General features: G+C 41.3%; 2 protein-coding genes across 5 annotated transcripts in view; both read right to left on the reverse strand.

Moving 5' to 3' along the window:
- Nucleotides 1-4: 4 nt before the first annotated feature.
- Nucleotides 5-1,672, reverse strand: LOC140309029 (uncharacterized). The gene is made up of 3 exons (XM_072386865.1): nt 1,144-1,672; nt 428-499; nt 5-354 (listed from the first exon to the last, which is right to left on the reverse strand). Exons 1-3 carry the CDS (start codon nt 1,670-1,672, stop codon nt 5-7), a joined length of 951 nt encoding a protein of 316 aa, XP_072242966.1.
- Nucleotides 1,673-7,075: 5,403 nt separating this feature from the next.
- osbp2b (oxysterol binding protein 2b) overlaps nt 7,076-18,704 on the reverse strand; it is a 45,550-nt gene continuing 33,921 nt past the window's right edge. For 3 of the 4 annotated variants that reach the window (XM_072387928.1, XM_072387931.1, XM_072387930.1), the window contains 11 exons: nt 18,287-18,407; nt 17,433-17,499; nt 16,905-17,057; nt 16,561-16,806; nt 16,337-16,457; nt 14,110-14,213; nt 13,275-13,370; nt 12,836-13,014; nt 12,470-12,690; nt 11,269-11,286; nt 7,076-10,464 (listed from right to left, as the gene is read on the reverse strand). In XM_072387928.1, the coding sequence (XP_072244029.1) occupies nt 10,322-10,464; nt 11,269-11,286; nt 12,470-12,690; nt 12,836-13,014; nt 13,275-13,370; nt 14,110-14,213; nt 16,337-16,457; nt 16,561-16,806; nt 16,905-17,057; nt 17,433-17,499; nt 18,287-18,407 (1,469 nt within the window). In that variant the 3' untranslated portion in view covers nt 7,076-10,321. The remainder of the gene's footprint in view (nt 10,465-11,268; nt 11,287-12,469; nt 12,691-12,835; nt 13,015-13,274; nt 13,371-14,109; nt 14,214-16,336; nt 16,458-16,560; nt 16,807-16,904; nt 17,058-17,432; nt 17,500-18,286; nt 18,408-18,704) is intronic. The other variant, XM_072387929.1, reaches the window with a different exon arrangement.

Below are 18,704 nucleotides of genomic sequence, written 5' to 3' on the forward strand. Positions count from 1 at the left end.
GGGGTCATAAAATGATGGGAAGTATATATATATATATATATATATATATATATATATATATATATATGTATTTTTTTTTATTATTTATATTCCTGTTATTATCATCTTTTATGTGTAACAAGTTTGCATCGAAGCATTTTTTGACCCTCATCCTTAATTTTTCTTTTGGTTTCCAATTGTAATATTTCACATTATAAAAGTGTCTCCCCTTCAAAGAAATTAAGCTAATTTTTCTCCCCATTTCCTGCAGGGTCCCACCTGTCCACTTGTTAATGTGCTGTCTGACTCGCTCGGTGCAGACTGTGTCAAGGTCACTGTCGATAGACACAGTGTCAAAACTCCACACGGGCACTCCTGGAAAAGAAACAAGCAGCCTAACCACAGTGCTTCCAGTGAGAAAAACACCCGTGTAATTTCTGCACGATACCTGCCAAACATCTGGCCTTAGGCAAGCTGCTGTGATCGTGGAGTATGTTTTCATGCTGTGTTCTGAGAGAGCCTGAAAGAGAAGTGAGAAAACGCAAGCTTTGCCTGACGGCCGAGATTGAGGCTGAAACTCTTACACGACAGCACCCTGAATAAAAACACTGGAACAATGAATACAATGTTGCTGTAATTTGAGGGTACTTAAAAAAATAAAAAAATAAAAAAGAGATTGTGTCTCAGGTTCATCTTGCAAAAGGGGGTCAGAAGAGGGCATGAACGTGTTTTGCTCATCAGATCTGTATTCAGTGTTCTTTGGTCAAGTCTCTTAGTATCTCATAACATTTCCCTGCTCTGAAAGCTGTGACTTTGCTCAGTAATTCAATTCAGGATGCCATGTTGGAGGAGAAAGAGAGGTTGGATTATATTTGGTTGGTATGATTTGCCTTATCAATCGTTTCGGACTAAAAGTGACAGAGTATTACAAACAAATCTCAGGAAATGTGTCCTGAAACATAAGCATCATGAATTAATGAATTAATCAGCTGCAGAGAGTCTCCTATGGATCAAAACAACAGGTACACAGATGGACACACATATAGGTGAACGATTGGATGGCAGCTGTAGAATCTTTCCCTTAATACTCATACACATCTGTAAAGAAAACTTCAAGAGTGCTTGACAGCTCTTTGTCATCAGGATGTACTGCACTTTACTTACCGCTGCGATCATCTGTAGGCCTCTGTGGTGTTTTGCCTCTCTCTCCAGCCTCTGCTTCCTGACTACCTTGAGACATATTTCCCCCACAGTCGTCAGAGAGACATTTTCTCTGTTGCTTTCCCTGACCAGGATAGACTGACTGGGAACAGTGAGCCATCTCTGTGCCTGTATCGCTTCCCCCAGCAGTCGTTGAGCCCCGTCTCGCAACACCTGGCTCGTTTTCACTGTCCGAGGTTTCTGTCCTCTCAGCTTTTTCCTCATTGTCTAGTTGTTGCATACTGTCTAGGAGAGCCAGTTCTACCATCTCCTCTCTGAAGCGGCTGACAAAGTCCTCAGTGCAGATGCTGTCTGAAGGAGGCTCCACTTCTTCTGCAATATTTCTTCCCTTACAAGTGTCTCCAAGCAGCCTCTCAAGCCTCCAGATAACCTGCTCCTTCCGAGAGTCAGTTTCCTCTTTACCATTTGTGCTTCTGTCAAGCCTCTTTTTGGTTACCCTGGGAGAGACAGGTCCATCGCTGCAGCCTGTCATATTCTCTAGGGTAGAGCAGAGGAGACACGGTGTGTTTTTGTCTAACGGAAAAGCTGAAATCTGTCGCATTAAGAAAGCACTACCGCCATTAAATTAACGTTAGAAGCGTGGCCGACCCTGGAAATGTGTACGTCCTCATTCTTTAAGCTTTAAACATTTAGGCTTTTCCTGTTATAACACAGATATAGAAATATTACCAGACACGAGGTCCATCACTGAAGCGTGCATCAAATCAAGACAAGACATAGGAGAGTCGTTTGTTGTTGTACTTCCGAGGCCTGTGTCTTTGCTCTGGGACTGACTCCAACCAAGAGTAGCTTTAAACAAAAATCCCAATCACGTGTCATTATTTGACAAAAAACTTTGAACAATGGCATAAGGTGAGTTTATGACAAAAATTACCAGCATTGCTGCAGTCGTACCCTCTAAATACGACATCACGTTTTGGAGGCTGCACCTAAATACAATAAACACAGTTGTGTAAAAAAAAAACTATGTTTTGATAAAACATAGGAACAAAAGATAAAGAAACTGGAAATCAGAAACCTGAAGCTGATCAAGCTGTGTATCTATTGCATCTAGAAGGAGGTCACAGTGGTCCATTCTGGGAGGCAGAGAGTCCAGTCCAAGTGCACTGCTGTTGTCACTGAGATCTGTGTTTGAGGACAACGAGTTCATGTGAACAGGTGCAAACTTACAAGAGGGTGACAAAAGCATGACACTTACAAAACTCCTCACCAGTGTAAAGAAGGGTGTCAGTGTCCTCTCCATCTCTCTCTGCTTCATGACAGCCATCCATGTCTGACAGCTGCACACATCACCGGTCAGAAACTTGGGAATGCCATGGAGACTGCATTCCCAGCATAAACTGGTTAAAACTGAAGGGGCACTTGTAACAGTGTTTGGGGGGGGGGGAGGTTGTGTTGCTCTGTAGTCCCGGAAACCAAGTCAGTTGGGTTTGTTTAGCAAGCCTTTCACTAAGGAGACGATGCATTCCTGTCTCCACATTTCTCTCCCATCTTACATGAACATAAAGGTCAGAACCTGTGAAAGTTTAAGTCCACCTAAAAAGCCCAGTGCAGGATTATCCTCCTAAGTGTTTAGCTACTCTTTTCTGAAAACACAAAAGAAAGACTATTTTTCTCGGAGTCTTAAATTGTTAATATAAATAAGCTCTTACCATCAATGGTACCATCAATTTATCAATTTTAAGACGTTGCAAGATTGTCGTCGAGCAGTGCCTACACCATGCATAAGGCAATCCAAACTCTTTTCATGTGTGGTTCCATGATGGTGGAATGACCTACCGTCACCTCTGACAGAGTCAGACCAGTGGGTTCCTTCTATGTAGGTTATTGTTAGCTTTTTATATAGCTTGTTATATCTTCATTTGTAAGTCGCTTTGGATAAAAGCGTCTGCTAAATGCATAAACATAAACATAAGACTTGACATACAGCAATGTTAGTTCTTATTTATAACCACAAACTCCTTTATTTGATGTAGCTACGTTAGGTAAATACATGTATAACCTGCCGTCGTGCAGTTTAAAAGCCACCCATCACTGCTTACCTTCAAGGGTTTAATGAGGAGATTCCCGGTCTCAGAAAAACTTAACTCCTCTGTCAGAGCTGGTTAACACACTGCTGCTGCTGCTGCTGCTGCTGCGGAACGTTTGATTGACGGTAGCGTCAAGTTGCCTTGGTAACGGTAAAACAGCTCGCGACTTGCAGACTCCACTGAGCACCTGAAACACCGTTAGTCGTTCAGGAATGTAAAAGTCCTCCGATAATATTAGCGCTAGAACAACGTCCTTTTAGACTGTAGAAACCTTTTAGTTGTATTTCAGCTTTTACTACTTGAGGGAGATAAAACGTGGGCATACTTATTTAACACTTATTTATCTGTTTCAGTAACAACTTAATTTTAAGGTGGAGCTTTCATATTGATTAAAGATTTGAACTGAAATTTATTTGAGTCAACTTCCCAAAATGTGATTTTTGTAATGTCATAACTGTATAGTGATTTAAATGGTGGATGAACATGAAGGTTAATTTTTGCGATTGAAACGTCAGCGACGTCTTCGATTTAAAATTAAACGTTTATGCAGTGGTGATTTCTCAATGTTGGATGCTGAACCTGTTATTTCTTATATATTATTTTTTATAAATATATATTATTTTATATATTTCTGCCGGAGCACAACGCAGCAATACTGCACAGAGCAGATCGTGCGGGACAGGAAGTCGTGCGCAGAAACAAAATAAAACACCCGGTTAATTTTCAAAAATAATAATAATAATAAATCATTTTCTGTGGTAACTTTGCCCTTACTTCACGAGTCACCATAATGGTCCCTCAAAAAGCCTCAGAATGCCCCATTTTTACCTCAAATTAAAAAAACTCGCCCTCAGGGTTTTTTAAGATTTCTGACACATCTGAATACATGATGTTGAAATGGCGTATTGTTTAATTTCTATCAGTTTAATGTTTGACTGTGTTTGTAGATTCAAGATTTAAGAGTTTTATTTGTCACATACATAATCATACATACTACAATGTGTAGTGAAATTTTCTTTTTAGCTGCTACCAAGAATTAAAGATAAGAATTTAAACATAAATATGTCGAATAAAAAAAACCTTGGCACAATAATTCCACACAAAATAAGAAAATAAGAAAAATGCTTCAGTAAAAGTGTAGGGTATTAAAATATAAGTGTAAAAATGTACAATATTAACAATATTATTTACGTTAGCATTAAGGTGCAGGTGAGTGAGATAGTCCAGTTTTTTATATTCTTCACAAAAGGGAAAACAGGATAGGGAGGAAAAGGCTGAGCCAAACCAAGCTCATCTTTGGGCCAAGCAGCACGAAGAGGAGCAGTGATAGAGGGAGAGCAGGTACTATAAAAGGAAGAGACTATGCCAGAACTGTATACGTTTTAAAAGTCAGATGTATAATGCAGGATAACTGAAGTATTGTGTAAGATTATAATAGAAATGTGTTCAAAAGCTGGTTTTCCTTAACAAGAGTGAAGAGATTAGGGCTTGGGTATCTGTTTTAAATACTGAAGAAAATATGAAGCATTTGTATATATTATCCCTCTGTCCCAGGACAATCCATTCGTTTTTATTCCTAATCCATGACTTGATGAAATTCATTCTCCAGTTTTACATTGTAAATCATTTGCAAATCATTTAGGATGAGGCTGCAGGGAATGCTCTGCAGAGGTCTTAGTCCACGAGGTTTTCAACTTTCATATCCTGGGGGAGGCAGGGCACATTGAATCTGAATGGATGGCGTTCTGGGCCTCAATTGGTAAGACCGAAGAAAGACTCCTGCAGAGCTTGGTTAGCTTGTGAGACTTCAGCGACAGCCAAAAGGTTCTGACAGGCTAAACGGAGTGAAAAACAGTGCTGCTGACCTCACCTGAGGAGACAATTGAGTGATGGAATGATTACTTTAAGTATTACATTCCCACCCTCACTTATGGTCATGAACTGTGGGTAAAGATCGAACAAATGAGATATGAACGTCTGAACTGAGCATTCTCAGAAGAGATGGCCGGAGAGAGCGTCGTCTGGGGATCTCTGTTCAGACTGTTGTGACTGCTCTCTTAACATTTCTAGTATCCAGATCCAAACTGAAGTGTAAAACTAGTTTTGTAAAACAACAACAACCACCAGAAACTTTTATGTTCAGCAAAGTTGAATTATTGTTTTTGTCAAAGGCTTTTTTCCATTTAAAATGTCCGAGGCTGAGAGCTTTAATGACTCCAGGCACATTATATTTTCACTGCACGTCAAAGTATTTGCAGTTCACCACGTTCCTCAACCCACCTGACTTCTGAAAGAGAATGAGCTACACATTGATATTAATCTGGCACGAGCCGATGGTAACTTTATGAGAGAAGCTTGAGGTGCGGCTAGAGTCCAGTGGTACGCTTTGTGCTCGCGGCCTGCCAAACTAACTAAACTCTTTTCTAAAACATTTTGTCACAGTGCGTGGTGCGAGAAGGGACCCAGATGCAGTTCTTTTCCAAAAAAAAATCAAAAGGTTTATTTCCAAAACGGGGAGCAGGAACAAAAGGCGCGGCAGAGCCGGATTATCAAAAATACTTAACATAAGAAAAAAGACACTAACAAAACCAGGCTATGAAAAAACACTGACTATGGCTATCTTAAACGGCTATGAGGCTGGCAATCAAACTTATCTTTTTCGTGGAAGCATGAAGGGATAGTGAGGTAAGGATTCTGCAGTGACTGAAAGGAAACCAGAAGACTAAATACTGTGGAGGGAGTGATCAGTGAATGAGGTGCAGCTGTGAACAATTAACCAGGTGACTTGAGTGAACTGAGGTGGCAGGGGAAAAACAGGATTAAACAAACTGTGACATAACATAAACTTCTATAGCAGACTGTGACACATCTGAGATAGATTTCACAGCAAATCTTTACAGTGGAGCATCTCACAGAACGGTAACATTCTGACTAACGGCAGAACGTTTAAACTTACTCTTCTTTATTGAAACCAGGCTGACGTAAATGTAAAATGAGATACAACTTTTTTTGTAGAGTACCCACAAACAGATTAGATTAGATCAGATTTTCCCTGTTTAAGTAAGCCTCCAGTTTCACCTGAAAGACATTAAAACGCATCCACCCAAAACAGTGTCAACAATAACAACTTTATTATCTTCTTTTTCATCATTGTGTCTTCGTTGTTGATTAAAGACAATGTTATACAAGTATAAATTAAGGGAAAAAAATACACAATTTAGAAAAAAAAAGAAGAAAGACCTCTTTTGAATCTGTAGTTACACCTGAATACACCTGCATGTTTTTGGATAGTAAGAGTCAAGGCAGGTCAATTCTCTTACCTTTACATGTACCAGGCCACTGTTGTGATGTGTCTCATAACTTCTATCACCATACAGATCATTAATATCGTCATCATCTCACTACAAAGTCGTGAGTCCCAGTCCACAGAGGAGCAGGGTTCAGTTAAGACAAGGCAAGAAAACATTTTTTTTTTTAAAAATCTTCCCATTTTCATCAGTTTCCTTCAACCTCAAAGCGGAGCAGTGTCTAATGAGGAGGAAATGTGTGCCGTGCATGCACACAGACCAAGCTCACAATGCATTACAGACAGCACGACCACACCGGCATTAGAACAATGGCACCCGTGAGAAGGAAGAAATACGAACAGAAAATAAAATCATGGAAAATAAAGCGAAGAGCCACACCAGAGTGAATTAAAGGTGGGTGAAACAAAATGAGAGAGGGGGGGTACAATGACACCCTCTTAGATAGGGAAGGCAGATAATGAAGTTGTTCTCAGTCTACGATACACTCCTCTCACACTTTGGTTGCCCCCCTCCCCCTCTATTCTGCATTTAGACTGAATTTGTTTGGAGCAACAGCAGCCATGAACTAACAACTCTACACCTACTGTGTTATTGCTACAGCTGTCTGATACTGTACAGGCCCCTAAAGGGGCAACCTCCGTAGGCAAGTCACCATCAAGCACTGAGGTCGCATCATCTGGGGATAAACTGATTCAAACGCATTCTCCGGTGAGCTCTCATTATCATTCAGAATATAATATGTATTCTCAAATATAAAATGATCTCAAACGTAATATATTAAAGCAAGTCTCTCGTGAACCTCAAAAAAGGAAATCGCAGATTAAATCTCCATTTGTACAATTTCTTCACCACCACTCGGTAGTGAGCTGTGTTCTTTCAGTAGTCATGACAGCGCATGAGGATGCAGAAATAACGGTGCAATGACAACTCTAAAGATAGCATAGGGAAACATGTTGTTGCAGTTGTGTGCCTGCTTGCACGTGGCACATGAAGTGTACATAACCTTTACCACTTTGAATTTCTTTGTACATCAATGCAGGTCTTTGAGTCTGTGCGAAGCTATAAAAAAAAAACACATCAGAGCCAAAGGAGTGCTGTAAAGCTAAAGGAGCAGTTCAACATTTTAGAAAGAGTTTTTTTCTTTTTCTTTTTAAACGAACAACAACAAAAAAAAAAAATAATTGTGTTCAACCTTAAATAAAGCCAGCAGCTGCTTAGCTTAGCTTAGCTTAGCATTAAACAACTGAAAAGAGGGAGAATCTTCTTATCTGGATCTGCCAATTGGATCTGTCAATTCATGAGTGTCAAAGGATCCGCTCAGCTCAGTTTTGGAGAAATTCCTCTTTCAAGCCTTTTTGCTAAATTAAGCAGCTTCAGCACTTACCCAAATCATTTCCAAAAGTGGTGAGGTACTCCTTTTGGTTTAAGACAGGCTATATAGTGACTTCTACATCTCACTGTGTTTGTGACGGCTGCAAATAGAAAAAAAAAGATTAAAACCTATTTTAATGGGCATCTTTTTGTGGGAAAAAACCCCTGCAGTCATCATTCATTTCATGATCAAATAACCTGACAAATAATCTCACAGATAAACAATTCAAGAGCTCATGTTATCAAACTGAGAACCTTTTCAGCTTCTCAGCCAAATAACCAGCAAAGAGATGCACCCTTGTGTCAGGGAATTTTTTTTTCATCTTTTAATTCTGTAAATGAGAGGAAGTCACCAAATTTTCTGACGTGTGAGTCTTACGGATTCGATTAGAATGCATGTTAGGACAGTTTCTGGCCAAATCGTGGACGCCTCAGGGTTAACTTCCGTCTTTACAGAATCAATGCGGATTAAAAAGTCAAATAACAGCATATCTTTCAAGCTCTCTCAAGTCTTTTCTGTACAGATAAATTCATACTCGTGTTAGTATAATTACTCTTCATTTTTACAATATCATTGTTTTATCACAAAATATTCACACAAATCGACTAGATGGTAGATATAACACCCCCAGCCATGAATTCTACATTCCTAACAATAATTACAAAAAAATACTAACTGGTTTTCAAAACTCTTGTCACCGTAGACTTGTAGTGCACAGGTCAGGGGACTCGTTCCCTTATTCAGTCAGTTAAAGGCAAAAGATTCAGGGTACCTTTGTGAGCTGATCCCAGACCAGCGTGTCCATAAATGAGCTGTGGTGAGCCTGGAGCAGCAGCCGAGGCATTCCTCTGTGGCTGCAGCTGACTGCACAGTGCTACAGGAACCAGCCCTGTCTGCCTCTACAACATCTGACCTCCTGTCAGCGGAATCCACTCGGAGCTCCTCGGGGAACGCTCTATCCTCTCAGATACAGTAATCCCAGCAAAAACATCTGAACTACAAACTAGTGGCTGATGAGGCTGTGGAACTGGGGCAAAAAAAACCAAACCTGTGTGTACAAGATGGTAATTACTGAATAACTCAGTGATCAGGTGCAGAATTCATATTTTGTTCGATCACTGAGAATGTTTTTAGTCAAAGGGAAGTCACCAAGGGAACAAAGGGTGTTGCTATGTAAGATCACCAGAGAACAAGGGGAAGTACATATAAAGAGCGAAAACTTCTCAACATCAACACAAAGATTTGTACTAACCTCTAGTCAACCACAGTGAAAAGTGCATTTTCTGGTTTTTGATAGAGTGATATGAATGTTTTGATGTCGCACCATTGCAAGTTCAATACTGTGTAACAACTAAAGGATTAACTACTATTGTAGAGTTTTGCTAATCAGAATCACAAATGGAAAACGTCTCACAGGATGAGTGAAATCCACCAAAGCCTCGAGATCATTCGAATGAGCTCATTCGAATAATGAATATCAAGCTGTCACACTACCTTTTCATGGACTGCAGGGACTGGTTTTTGAACAGGTGAACTGCACGAGTATTTCATGAGTTTAGATCAACCAGCCTCTGAATATTCACCTGATCAAACATTAGCTGTTGAAATCGGAGATTCAAAGTGCTTAAAATCAAATCAAAATCTATTTTAGAATTTTTGAACATTTTTTAATGTAACTGTCAAGTTGTTTTGCACGACCTTCATTTTCTCTGCAAAGTTTATGGTACACTCGTTTTTTTTAGTTTCAACTATTTTGAAGTCAATATGCAATTTTGAAGATTAACATTTTCAGACAGTCTATTTCTAAATCAACCAAAAGGTGCTCATAAAGTGCGACTGTAAGTATTTTCTTGAAGATAAATGGGGAGTAATTGTATCTAAAGCGTAAGTCTGGGTTAATCTCAGTTGTGCTGATTAAAATAGAGGGTGAGGACACTTTTGTTGCACCCAGTGAAATACTGACATCTGACCTCTGTGGAGCTGTGTGCTGCTTTACGATTGGGTCGGTATAATCATGAGTTGCTTTGATATATGGGTTTCTATGCAACCGATAAAAATCTGCAATCAGGTGAACTCAGGAAAGTGCATTGTGGGTATCATTTGCACATTGTTTCGTGTGGTGTTACATCTCCATTATCTCACACCCACACATTGTCTCACTGCTGTTTCTGTAAAGTGTCAAAGAGGACTGCTCAGGGAACGTCCTGCCTTTCCCCTCAAAGTAAAAACAGAATGAGAGCGTGCATTTGGAGGTACAGTGTATTCCGAGAGTGTATGAAATATACACATTCTCATGTTCATAAAGGTCAATGTGGTGCTCATAAGCCAGCTACGCTCCACTGCCTGAGGACCAGAGGCCGAGCGGTTTCCCGTCCGATGAGGTTAGGTGTGATCCGAGAAGAGTTCTTGGGTTAGAAGATGTCAGGACACACGCTCCAGTCCTGTCTTTCCTTTGACTCCCAGTAACCTCCCTTGTACACAAAGTTTGTCTCTCCGGTGATTGAGTCCCTCCTTTGGTGAAACCACAGCGGCTGGTAGCCTTCAAATTCTCTACCTGGGGAAGAGACACAGATGTCATCCCATCATTTAATAATCATTTAATCATCCTCTCGCAGAGAAGCCACACTTGCAGGCAATTCACTGAGCAATCAATTTACCTTGATATAAATTTATAAAAGAAAAGCAATCAGTTGCTGTTAGCTGCATTCGGTATAGCTCCAAATGTGAGTCGAGCTGCAACAACTCGAACTGAAATGTGTAATTAAATAACAAAATGGGGAAAAACCCGGATCCATTATGATGAAGGGAAAAAAAAAACCAAGATCCCAGTTCTTAGAAATCTCTGAACTGGATAATGAATCTGTTTATTACAAAAGAGCAAACCAGACAAAACAAAGGGGGGAGGCTGCAGTTTTCTGATGTGTGAACACTGGTAGTAACGTAGGAATTTCCACTCAGTACAGCAACTCATTCAGAGTTCCATTTTAAAGACATTTGAATTGAATCAAAGTTGAAGTATTCATTTGAATTTGTTAAGTGCACCAGAAAAGCGCTCTATAAACGTAATGGCATTGTGGAATGAGGTGTGAGCTAATCACTTGCTGCTGTGGCTTAACAGCAGTGGCTTGACGTAATACTGAGGCCGGCTCTGAATGAAAATGTCACGTGTATGCAGGAAAATGTCCTCTTTTTTTTTCCCTGAGTCAGTATTTGGAGAAGTTGACATGAAAAGGGTATCATGCAGTTCCCACACAGAGGCAGAGCAAACAGAGGATACACAAGAGGATGGTGTGTGTGTGTGTGTGTGTGTGTGTGTGAGTAATGCACAACAGAGGGGTACAGGGCAACCCTCACTCACCAGAGTCATTATCACACTCTGACCATCAATAGAGGGAGGAAAAGAAAGACAAGTCATGGGTACATCAATGCAATCTAGCCTATGCACAATATGCACACACACACACACAGGAATGCTGTTAGGATGAAAACTTCCAGCTGAGGTCTCTGTAAAGTTCAGATGGGCTTTGACTCCAGCCAGCTTTTTACTGCTGAGCTCTACTTCCTGACCTTTAAAAACTCTTGATTCCCGAAAGCAATCATTTCATATCTTAACAACTGCTATCTATTAATCATTTTATGCAGTGCTCTGTAGTTTGCTCTGTATTCTGTAACAGTAATACACACAGCTGAATAAATACAACTATATTCACATATTTATGAATCTCTTAATGTTACTACAATAGAGTTGCAAAGAGAGCAGGAAAAACTAGTTATGGAAGTATTTTTCTCTTCTTTTATATGATTAGGCAGTGTTTTCAGTTAGTTTACCACTACCATAGATTAATAATTTGAATATCCTTGCATTATCTCAAGTCATGCATTTACATACAGCAGATCTCCCTCTGTGACTCATGACCGAACTGCAAATGCTGCTGAAAATAGGACAAAGGGATTTCCAGTGCTGGTTCAGAGCCAGAGACTAACGTACAGCCAGTTTCTTCCACCAAACTTCTGGCTTCAGCCAAATTTAAGTGTTGTGCCTGCCATGTTTACAAATTCAGCGCTCGTACGGTGTATAGTTTGATTAATTCAAGAGGGAACAATAAAATGAAAATAAACAAATAAAAAATTTGCTTTTTTTTGCGATTGCGACTGAAAAAATGACTGAAATCCTGTTTGTTAGCATTTGGAATCACAGGTGAGGATTCACGAACACCAGCTGTTGTTTAAAACAGATTTTCTAAACTAAACTGGAGATATTAAGACATTGTTCTGCAGGGAAAAAGAGACAAACTCTGAAGATAAACCGTCTGCCTGTACTGATATTTAGTCTATTATTGCTTTCAATAATAGAATAAAGTTCAAACATGCTATGTAGGAGATGTTTAAAGTGATGTAATGACATGGCACTGTAATTACTCTGGCTGTAGCACCAGCCCTGAACCAGCACTGGAAGCATTTAGGTCAAAAAGGGGCTGTGTCAAAAACCCTTGTTTCTGTCTTTCTCTCAGCTACTCTTTGCCTGTCAGACGTCACACTCGCTGCTCTCTATTGCATACCATCATCCAGTGCTTCTGAGGCCTCTGCCTCCCTCCTCCTCCTCACAGCTCTTTGTTTCTCCTCTAGCCTCTGCTTCTCTGAGTTTGCCTCATCCCATCGACCTTCCTCCATCAGCCTCTGGTCCGGTCTCAGGCGGCTGTCGGTCGGGCCCACTCCCTCCTCAGACTCGTTTAGGGTCAGAGCCAAAGCTGAGAAGTAGTACATGTTCTCAGCATTTTCCCTGACAAAGTAAGAGGAAATTGAGCAGAGTTTGTTTGTGATGTGCTACAATCAATACTATTGATCCAAAACTGCAGCTTTTACACAATGGCTATTACTCATATATTGCCATCGTCTGTTTCATGAGGCCGATGAGATGAGCTTACGGTAGAGGGTACTTCTTCCACAGCAGTTTGGGTGACAAAGTCTGATAGACTGTCTTCTGCTTGCCCTCTGATCCCCCTCGACTGCTCTGAATGATCTTGGCGCTTTCCATTTTGTCATCCCATGTACCAGAGAGGATGTAATGAGCCTGGCCTCCACTATCTGCCACCACACCTGTCACCTGGAGAGAGCAAAAAGACATCAGGCAACATACTCTCAACATGCACGTAGACTGAAGGCCCCCAAACATGTGTCCTAATCACGCCCTTTTCACCTCATCTCAAGCACCCCGGATGGAACATTTCCTCTAAGTTATCTAACGTGATTTTCATGCTATGGGTGTTCTTCCAGCAAAAGGCAGGGTGACACAAATCAACACCACACTGAACAACATCATGTCATCGTTGGCTACCCGAAAAGTGTGAAAAAGGAAGCACATACCTTCCTTGGAACATCCCTGGAGAAATAACTGTAGGGAGAGAACTTGAGCTGGCAGGTCTCCTTGGTTCTGTGATTCACAATTTCAATGTCCCCTGACTGCACAAACACAAACAAGCCCAGAGTGAGAGAGATAAATACACTGTGAGAATGACAGCCACAGTTTCTATAAAGTTTGGACGTTTCACCATGACGTCAATCATCCGCTCGGGAGATGTTTTGACTGGTGTCCTGTTCTTTTCTACTTTGCTGAAGAGCTCAGAGAGGGAGCCTGCCAGTGGAATGGGTGTTTTCTGTAGCTTTATGTGGAATTGTTTGCCTGATCTCTCTCAGCAGCAGAGGGCAGCAGAGCCATACATTTAAGAACAAACTGACACACTTCCAGGAAATTCTGGATGATTTCAGATTTCTCTTCAAATAACTCAAGAGTTAATATATTCTTCATATCTTCTTCCAAATGTTGATGCAGGAATAGAGACAGACTGAAGCCATACACAAAAATGATGGTGAAGCAAACTTCCACAGAAACAGAGACACATGCTGCCTGCCCCACCCACCTCCATCCTCCAGGTAACTGGGCCATCTCACAGAACAAAAGAGGCTGTTATTTTAGGGTGTTATAAGAGATCAAAGCTTAAGACGAATCCTTGGGGATTGGGGGAGCTCCGTAGTTATGTGCTGTATGGCTTTGCTCTAATTTTCATACTCTGCTGGTCTAAACCAAATACATCTGCGTGATGGAAGAAGAAGATGTCTATGTGCTACCCTGGAAAGTCATGGGAACTAGTTTTGGAGCTGTGGAGGAAGAGTTAGCGATGACTAGTGCTCATAAACAGACCTGGTCAATCCACAGCTTGCCCACAATGATGTTGTGCACTGTGGAGGTGACCTTTCTCCACACATAGTGGTTCCCGCTGGAGTGGAACTGCAGGTGAATGGCACCTGTGGACACAGAGGAACAAAATAATCATCACAAATGCTTTTGCTTCCCTTCTGTAGTTTCTCACATGAAGGTGATGCTGCCAGTTAGGGTTTGGTTTTGTCAACACATTCATGCCCTGTGATGAGCCAGTTCTACCTACTTCCAATGTGACCTGGCCCCAGTAGGTTTACAACATCTATTTCAACACGTTTTCCACTCGAGAGTTTTCCCTATTACATGGCACCTCACAGCAGCTGTATACCAAGAGGTGTGAGAAGTCAGGTGAATGCCACTGCATCTCTTTGCTGGTCCTACACCTATCAAATTTCTCATTTATCTGCACCAATAGACTGCTGCCCTTTGCCCTGCCAGTGGAATGTAGCGATCTCTTTATATCTGTATTTATGTGTGTGTCACAGGGGTAATAACCCCCCCCCCTCCAATTCATGCTCACACCTCCTCTGCCTTAGATTGAGCTGCCTGCAGATCAGTGGTTTACTACTTCAGAGGAGGTGGTTTAAACACGAGTCTTATAAACTCACCGAAGGTTTTGAGGAGCGTATGCAAAGAAATTGGTCCAGATTTTTCGCGCCGTTGTTGTTCACACATGTAATGCACACACGCTCAATTGCATACAGGTAATAAGAACGGCAGAATATTTGCTGCTGTGCACGCATTGCATCCCGCCCGCTGATGTTGACACTTTGCTGGAGTGAATGATGCAGACACTGAGGCTTGTACTATTACTAACCAAAGCACAAACATGGCAACAGTGATAGTGACAGCTGTGTCATCCCAGGTCTGCAGTCTGTCTCAGCGGCAGCAAGTGGACAGCCACTGAACCAGCTCCGACAGTTTTCTTTCTAACTGTAATGCAACTTTCCTATGCTTGACAGACATATTGGAGGGTGCACTGCCACTGACTGGCACCACAGTCACGGACGGTCACCACCAGTGCTGGTCTACTATAGTACTGTGCAGACTCAGCCTTCGCCATAGGTCATGCCTTGCCCTTTTCTGTACTCTACTGCTCTAAAATTCATTTGTCACTGTGCATTTATTGTTTTTCCAACACAATATTCCCCTCAACCGTACTCTTGCACATGATGTATTTATTGTGGGTTTTCTAAAATCAAAACAAAGTCAACATTATATGCATAGCAGTTAAAAAATATACATAAATAATACTTAATATTTGGAAACAAGCTTCTGGCAGATTTCTGATTGGATATTTACTCATATTTTCTCTAAGGTTGAGATGACAGGACTTTGAAATGCCCATTTCACAAGCTTAATGTTAATGTTGATAAGTTGAATTAGTTTGGGGTCATTTTCCTGTTGGAGCACCAAAATGTGGCCAAGTTACAACTGTCTGCTTGAGGGTTTGGGGTTACTTTGAAAATAAATTCTGCAGTAGTCCTTCACCTTCATTATCCCAGCCACTTACAATCTGCGAGCATGTTGTAACCACAAGCATGACTGATAGTTGGAACAGTGTTCTTAGGGTGGAATTCTGTTTTCACAGCCAAACATATCTTATAGAAAGTTTTTCTTTGTCTTTACGTTCAGCTGCAAACTTCAGTCAAGATTAAAGGAGCCTACTTTGGAGCAGGAGTTTCTTCCTTCAGCAGCACCCGATGTCAAATTGACTGTGGACAATGACCCTGATTATCATATTTCAGGTTTTGGCAGACCTGTGCCTTGTGGTTCCCGAGTTGTCCTCCACTGTCAAGAACGACTAATTTCATATCAGATTTGGCTCTTCTTCCACACCTTGGCAAAGTCGCCTCCCCTCCCAGTAACATAAACAGATGCAATTATATAAAACAATGATCTTGGAATCTAAAATTGTTGAGAATGTTATGTTGCCAAAGACACTCTATCAGCTGCAGTCAATCATGATCCCTACAAGTAAGTTAAGAGCCATTAGGAACTTAAAAATAATCTCAGTTGGTTTATTTGCATATTAGTCTGTAGGTTGACCCTACATTGATTTCACAACCCCTCCATATTATCCATAAAAATCTTCAAATAAATAACCAAAACACCAATGTTGCCAGGCTATTCACATCTTAGAGTGTATGTAAACTTCTGACCAGAACTGTAGTTTGCAAGCTTTTTAGGTGAATGTGAAATGTCTTACCCAGAGGCATAATGGAGAGGTATTTGCCACGGAACTTGCTGGCAATGGTGATTTCCTGCCACAAGGTCCAGCCTCGTTGGGAAATCACATGGTGTGAAGCTGCAGGGGGGTGATGGCTAACCTGAGTGGAAATAGACACAAAGGCTGAGGACAATGCAAGAAATGTCCTCATATAACAAAAAAAACCCCTACAATCTAACCTCAGCATTTTAAGTTAAATGTACCTGCTCGCACAGTGAGCGGTAGCCAAATTCCTCTAGGCGATCAAGCTCATAGGTCTCGCCCAGGAGGGGGTTGAAGGGTTTGGCTGTCCGGTGCACCGTGGTGGAGTAGGAGGAGACGGAGAAGGCAGCGACCAGGCACATCTGTTCCAGGGAAGACTCGCAGCGTGCCGCCTTGTCTAGGAGCTCATGATACTCCAGGTCCTCTGTGAGACGCTGCAGCATGGACAGAGGCTCGTTGAAGTTTACCTGTATGAAAGATAAAGAAGTGAAACTCATAAAATGTAATGCACACAGATCTATCTTCAACTATCACTCAATCGAAGGGCCATTCCTGGTAGACTCACAGGCATAGGGATTTTAGAGAGCTCTTTGCCGATGCAGTTCTTCATGATGCTCCACAAATTGAGGGAGTAATTGGGCTTGTCTGGGATATGAGTGCGCCTCTGTCTGCGGGGCTGCAGCTCCCTTCCTGACACATCATTACAGCTTGGAGACATCTGGGATTGGACGGGGGAAGAAGGGTTGGGTAGACAAGTTTGAGAGGAAAAAAAATACTTTTAACAATATGGACTGCACGTCAGCATATTCTCAGAGTGACAGAGCAAGTAAAACACAAGAGGAGAGGGATGTGTAGGAAAGACGCAAAAAAGGGAAAAAAAATGATGTTGACAAGGGTGACAAGAAGACGGCGTGAAACTGAAAGGCTGTGTGTGTCTCTCTGTGAGAACAGCAAGTGAAAATGAAATCAATCAGGTAAATCAATGAGGTGTGAGATTTGCACGGGCACAAATGAATCTATATTGAGATTACAGGAGTCAGCAACATTTGCAAATGTCAGTCATATTAGTCGTGCTTGTGAGAAACACACTTACATGGTCGTCCTGGTTCCAGTCACTGGACTGGCCTCCGCTCGCTCCGCTCAAATTACTGTGAGATCGCCTGGAACAGAATAAAAATCACTAGACAGAATTGTCTCCGAGACCCCTGTCTGTCTTGTTTTCTTTTAACAAACAACACACAAGTGAGGGAAGAAATAGCTGCGCAATGCAGCCAGATGCTGCCTAACAGCTGCAAACAGTCTTTATGGTTTCCACTGGAGCTGAGGGATACACCAATCAGTCACAACATCGCAACCACTGACGGGTGCAGTCAGTGATATTGAACATCTCGTTACAATGAAATGTCCTACTGGGAAACGCTGGCTTCTGTCATTTTTTTTAGATGTTACTTTGACACATTTCACCAACTTAACGTCGTTATAGACCAAGCATAGTTGGTCTGCCCTGACACACCGCAAAAACTACAGAGGAACACGAAAGATTCTTTGGCATTTAATCAGCCTCCAACTCCTCAGTTCCCAATCCAATCAAGCATCTGTGAGATACATCATCAAATGAAATAATGAGTTTAATGTTGTGGCTGATTGGTGCGTGTTACAAGAGACCAAAACATTGGCTGGTTTACTTGTCTGAAGGAAGGTATTAATTGTCTTGTGTTCATTACAAAATCAAACAGTAAGAGACACACCCCTCCTTGACTTGAGGGTTTCTCAAACTGTTGCCAAAGTCGCCTGAACCCCATTCAACAGTCGGCCAAAGTCACAATTTTGTCCCATTAGGACCTGCATGGAAATGGTTTATGGCAATCTTTAAAAAGAACCTTCAAAAACTTTCAACAAAAACATTAAAAAGTCACTCGGTCTATTGGATCTGTGAGTGAGGCTGACCTGTGCTGCGTGCTCTCACTGGCAGTCACTGTGATAAATGCAGGGGAATCCTCCATGGCATCAAAGTACTCAGTATCCTCATCTTCATCACTTGCCTCTTCTTTGTTCAACCTCTGACTCCCTGTAGTTGAGATATATACATTTGAGAGTCCGTACAGACATCATGTAAAACTAGTGAAACCGTTTCATGGTGATGAGATTGCATTTCACAGAATTCAGGGGAAAATAGCGTATATAATCATACCCAAGGCGATTAATCAAGGAATAATCAACTTAGTGAAATTGGCAATGTTCCTGCTGGCTAACTAGCCTAAGTGATGCAAGATCCGCTGTGTGTGCCTTCATATTTATTACTCAAAGTTGAGCATGTTCACTGATCCATTATGTTAATAAACTAGCTTTAATCTTAGAGGTGAAT

This window comes from Leuresthes tenuis, unplaced genomic scaffold (genome assembly GCF_036924035.1).
Source record: "Leuresthes tenuis unplaced genomic scaffold, fLeuTen1.0.hap1 SCAF_6, whole genome shotgun sequence".
NCBI lineage: Eukaryota > Metazoa > Chordata > Actinopteri > Atheriniformes > Atherinopsidae > Leuresthes > Leuresthes tenuis.

Coding starts and splice junctions, on each gene's coding strand:
- LOC140309029 (XM_072386865.1), bottom strand. CDS start 1,672: ATGACAGGCTGCAGCGATGGACCTGTCTCTCCCAGGGTAACCAAAAAG. Junction 500..1,143: donor GCCTACAGATGATCGCAGCG/GTAAGTAAAGTG, acceptor CTTCTCTTTCAG/GCTCTCTCAGAACACAGCAT. Junction 355..427: donor TAAGGCCAGATGTTTGGCAG/GTATCGTGCAGA, acceptor TTTCTTTTCCAG/GAGTGCCCGTGTGGAGTTTT.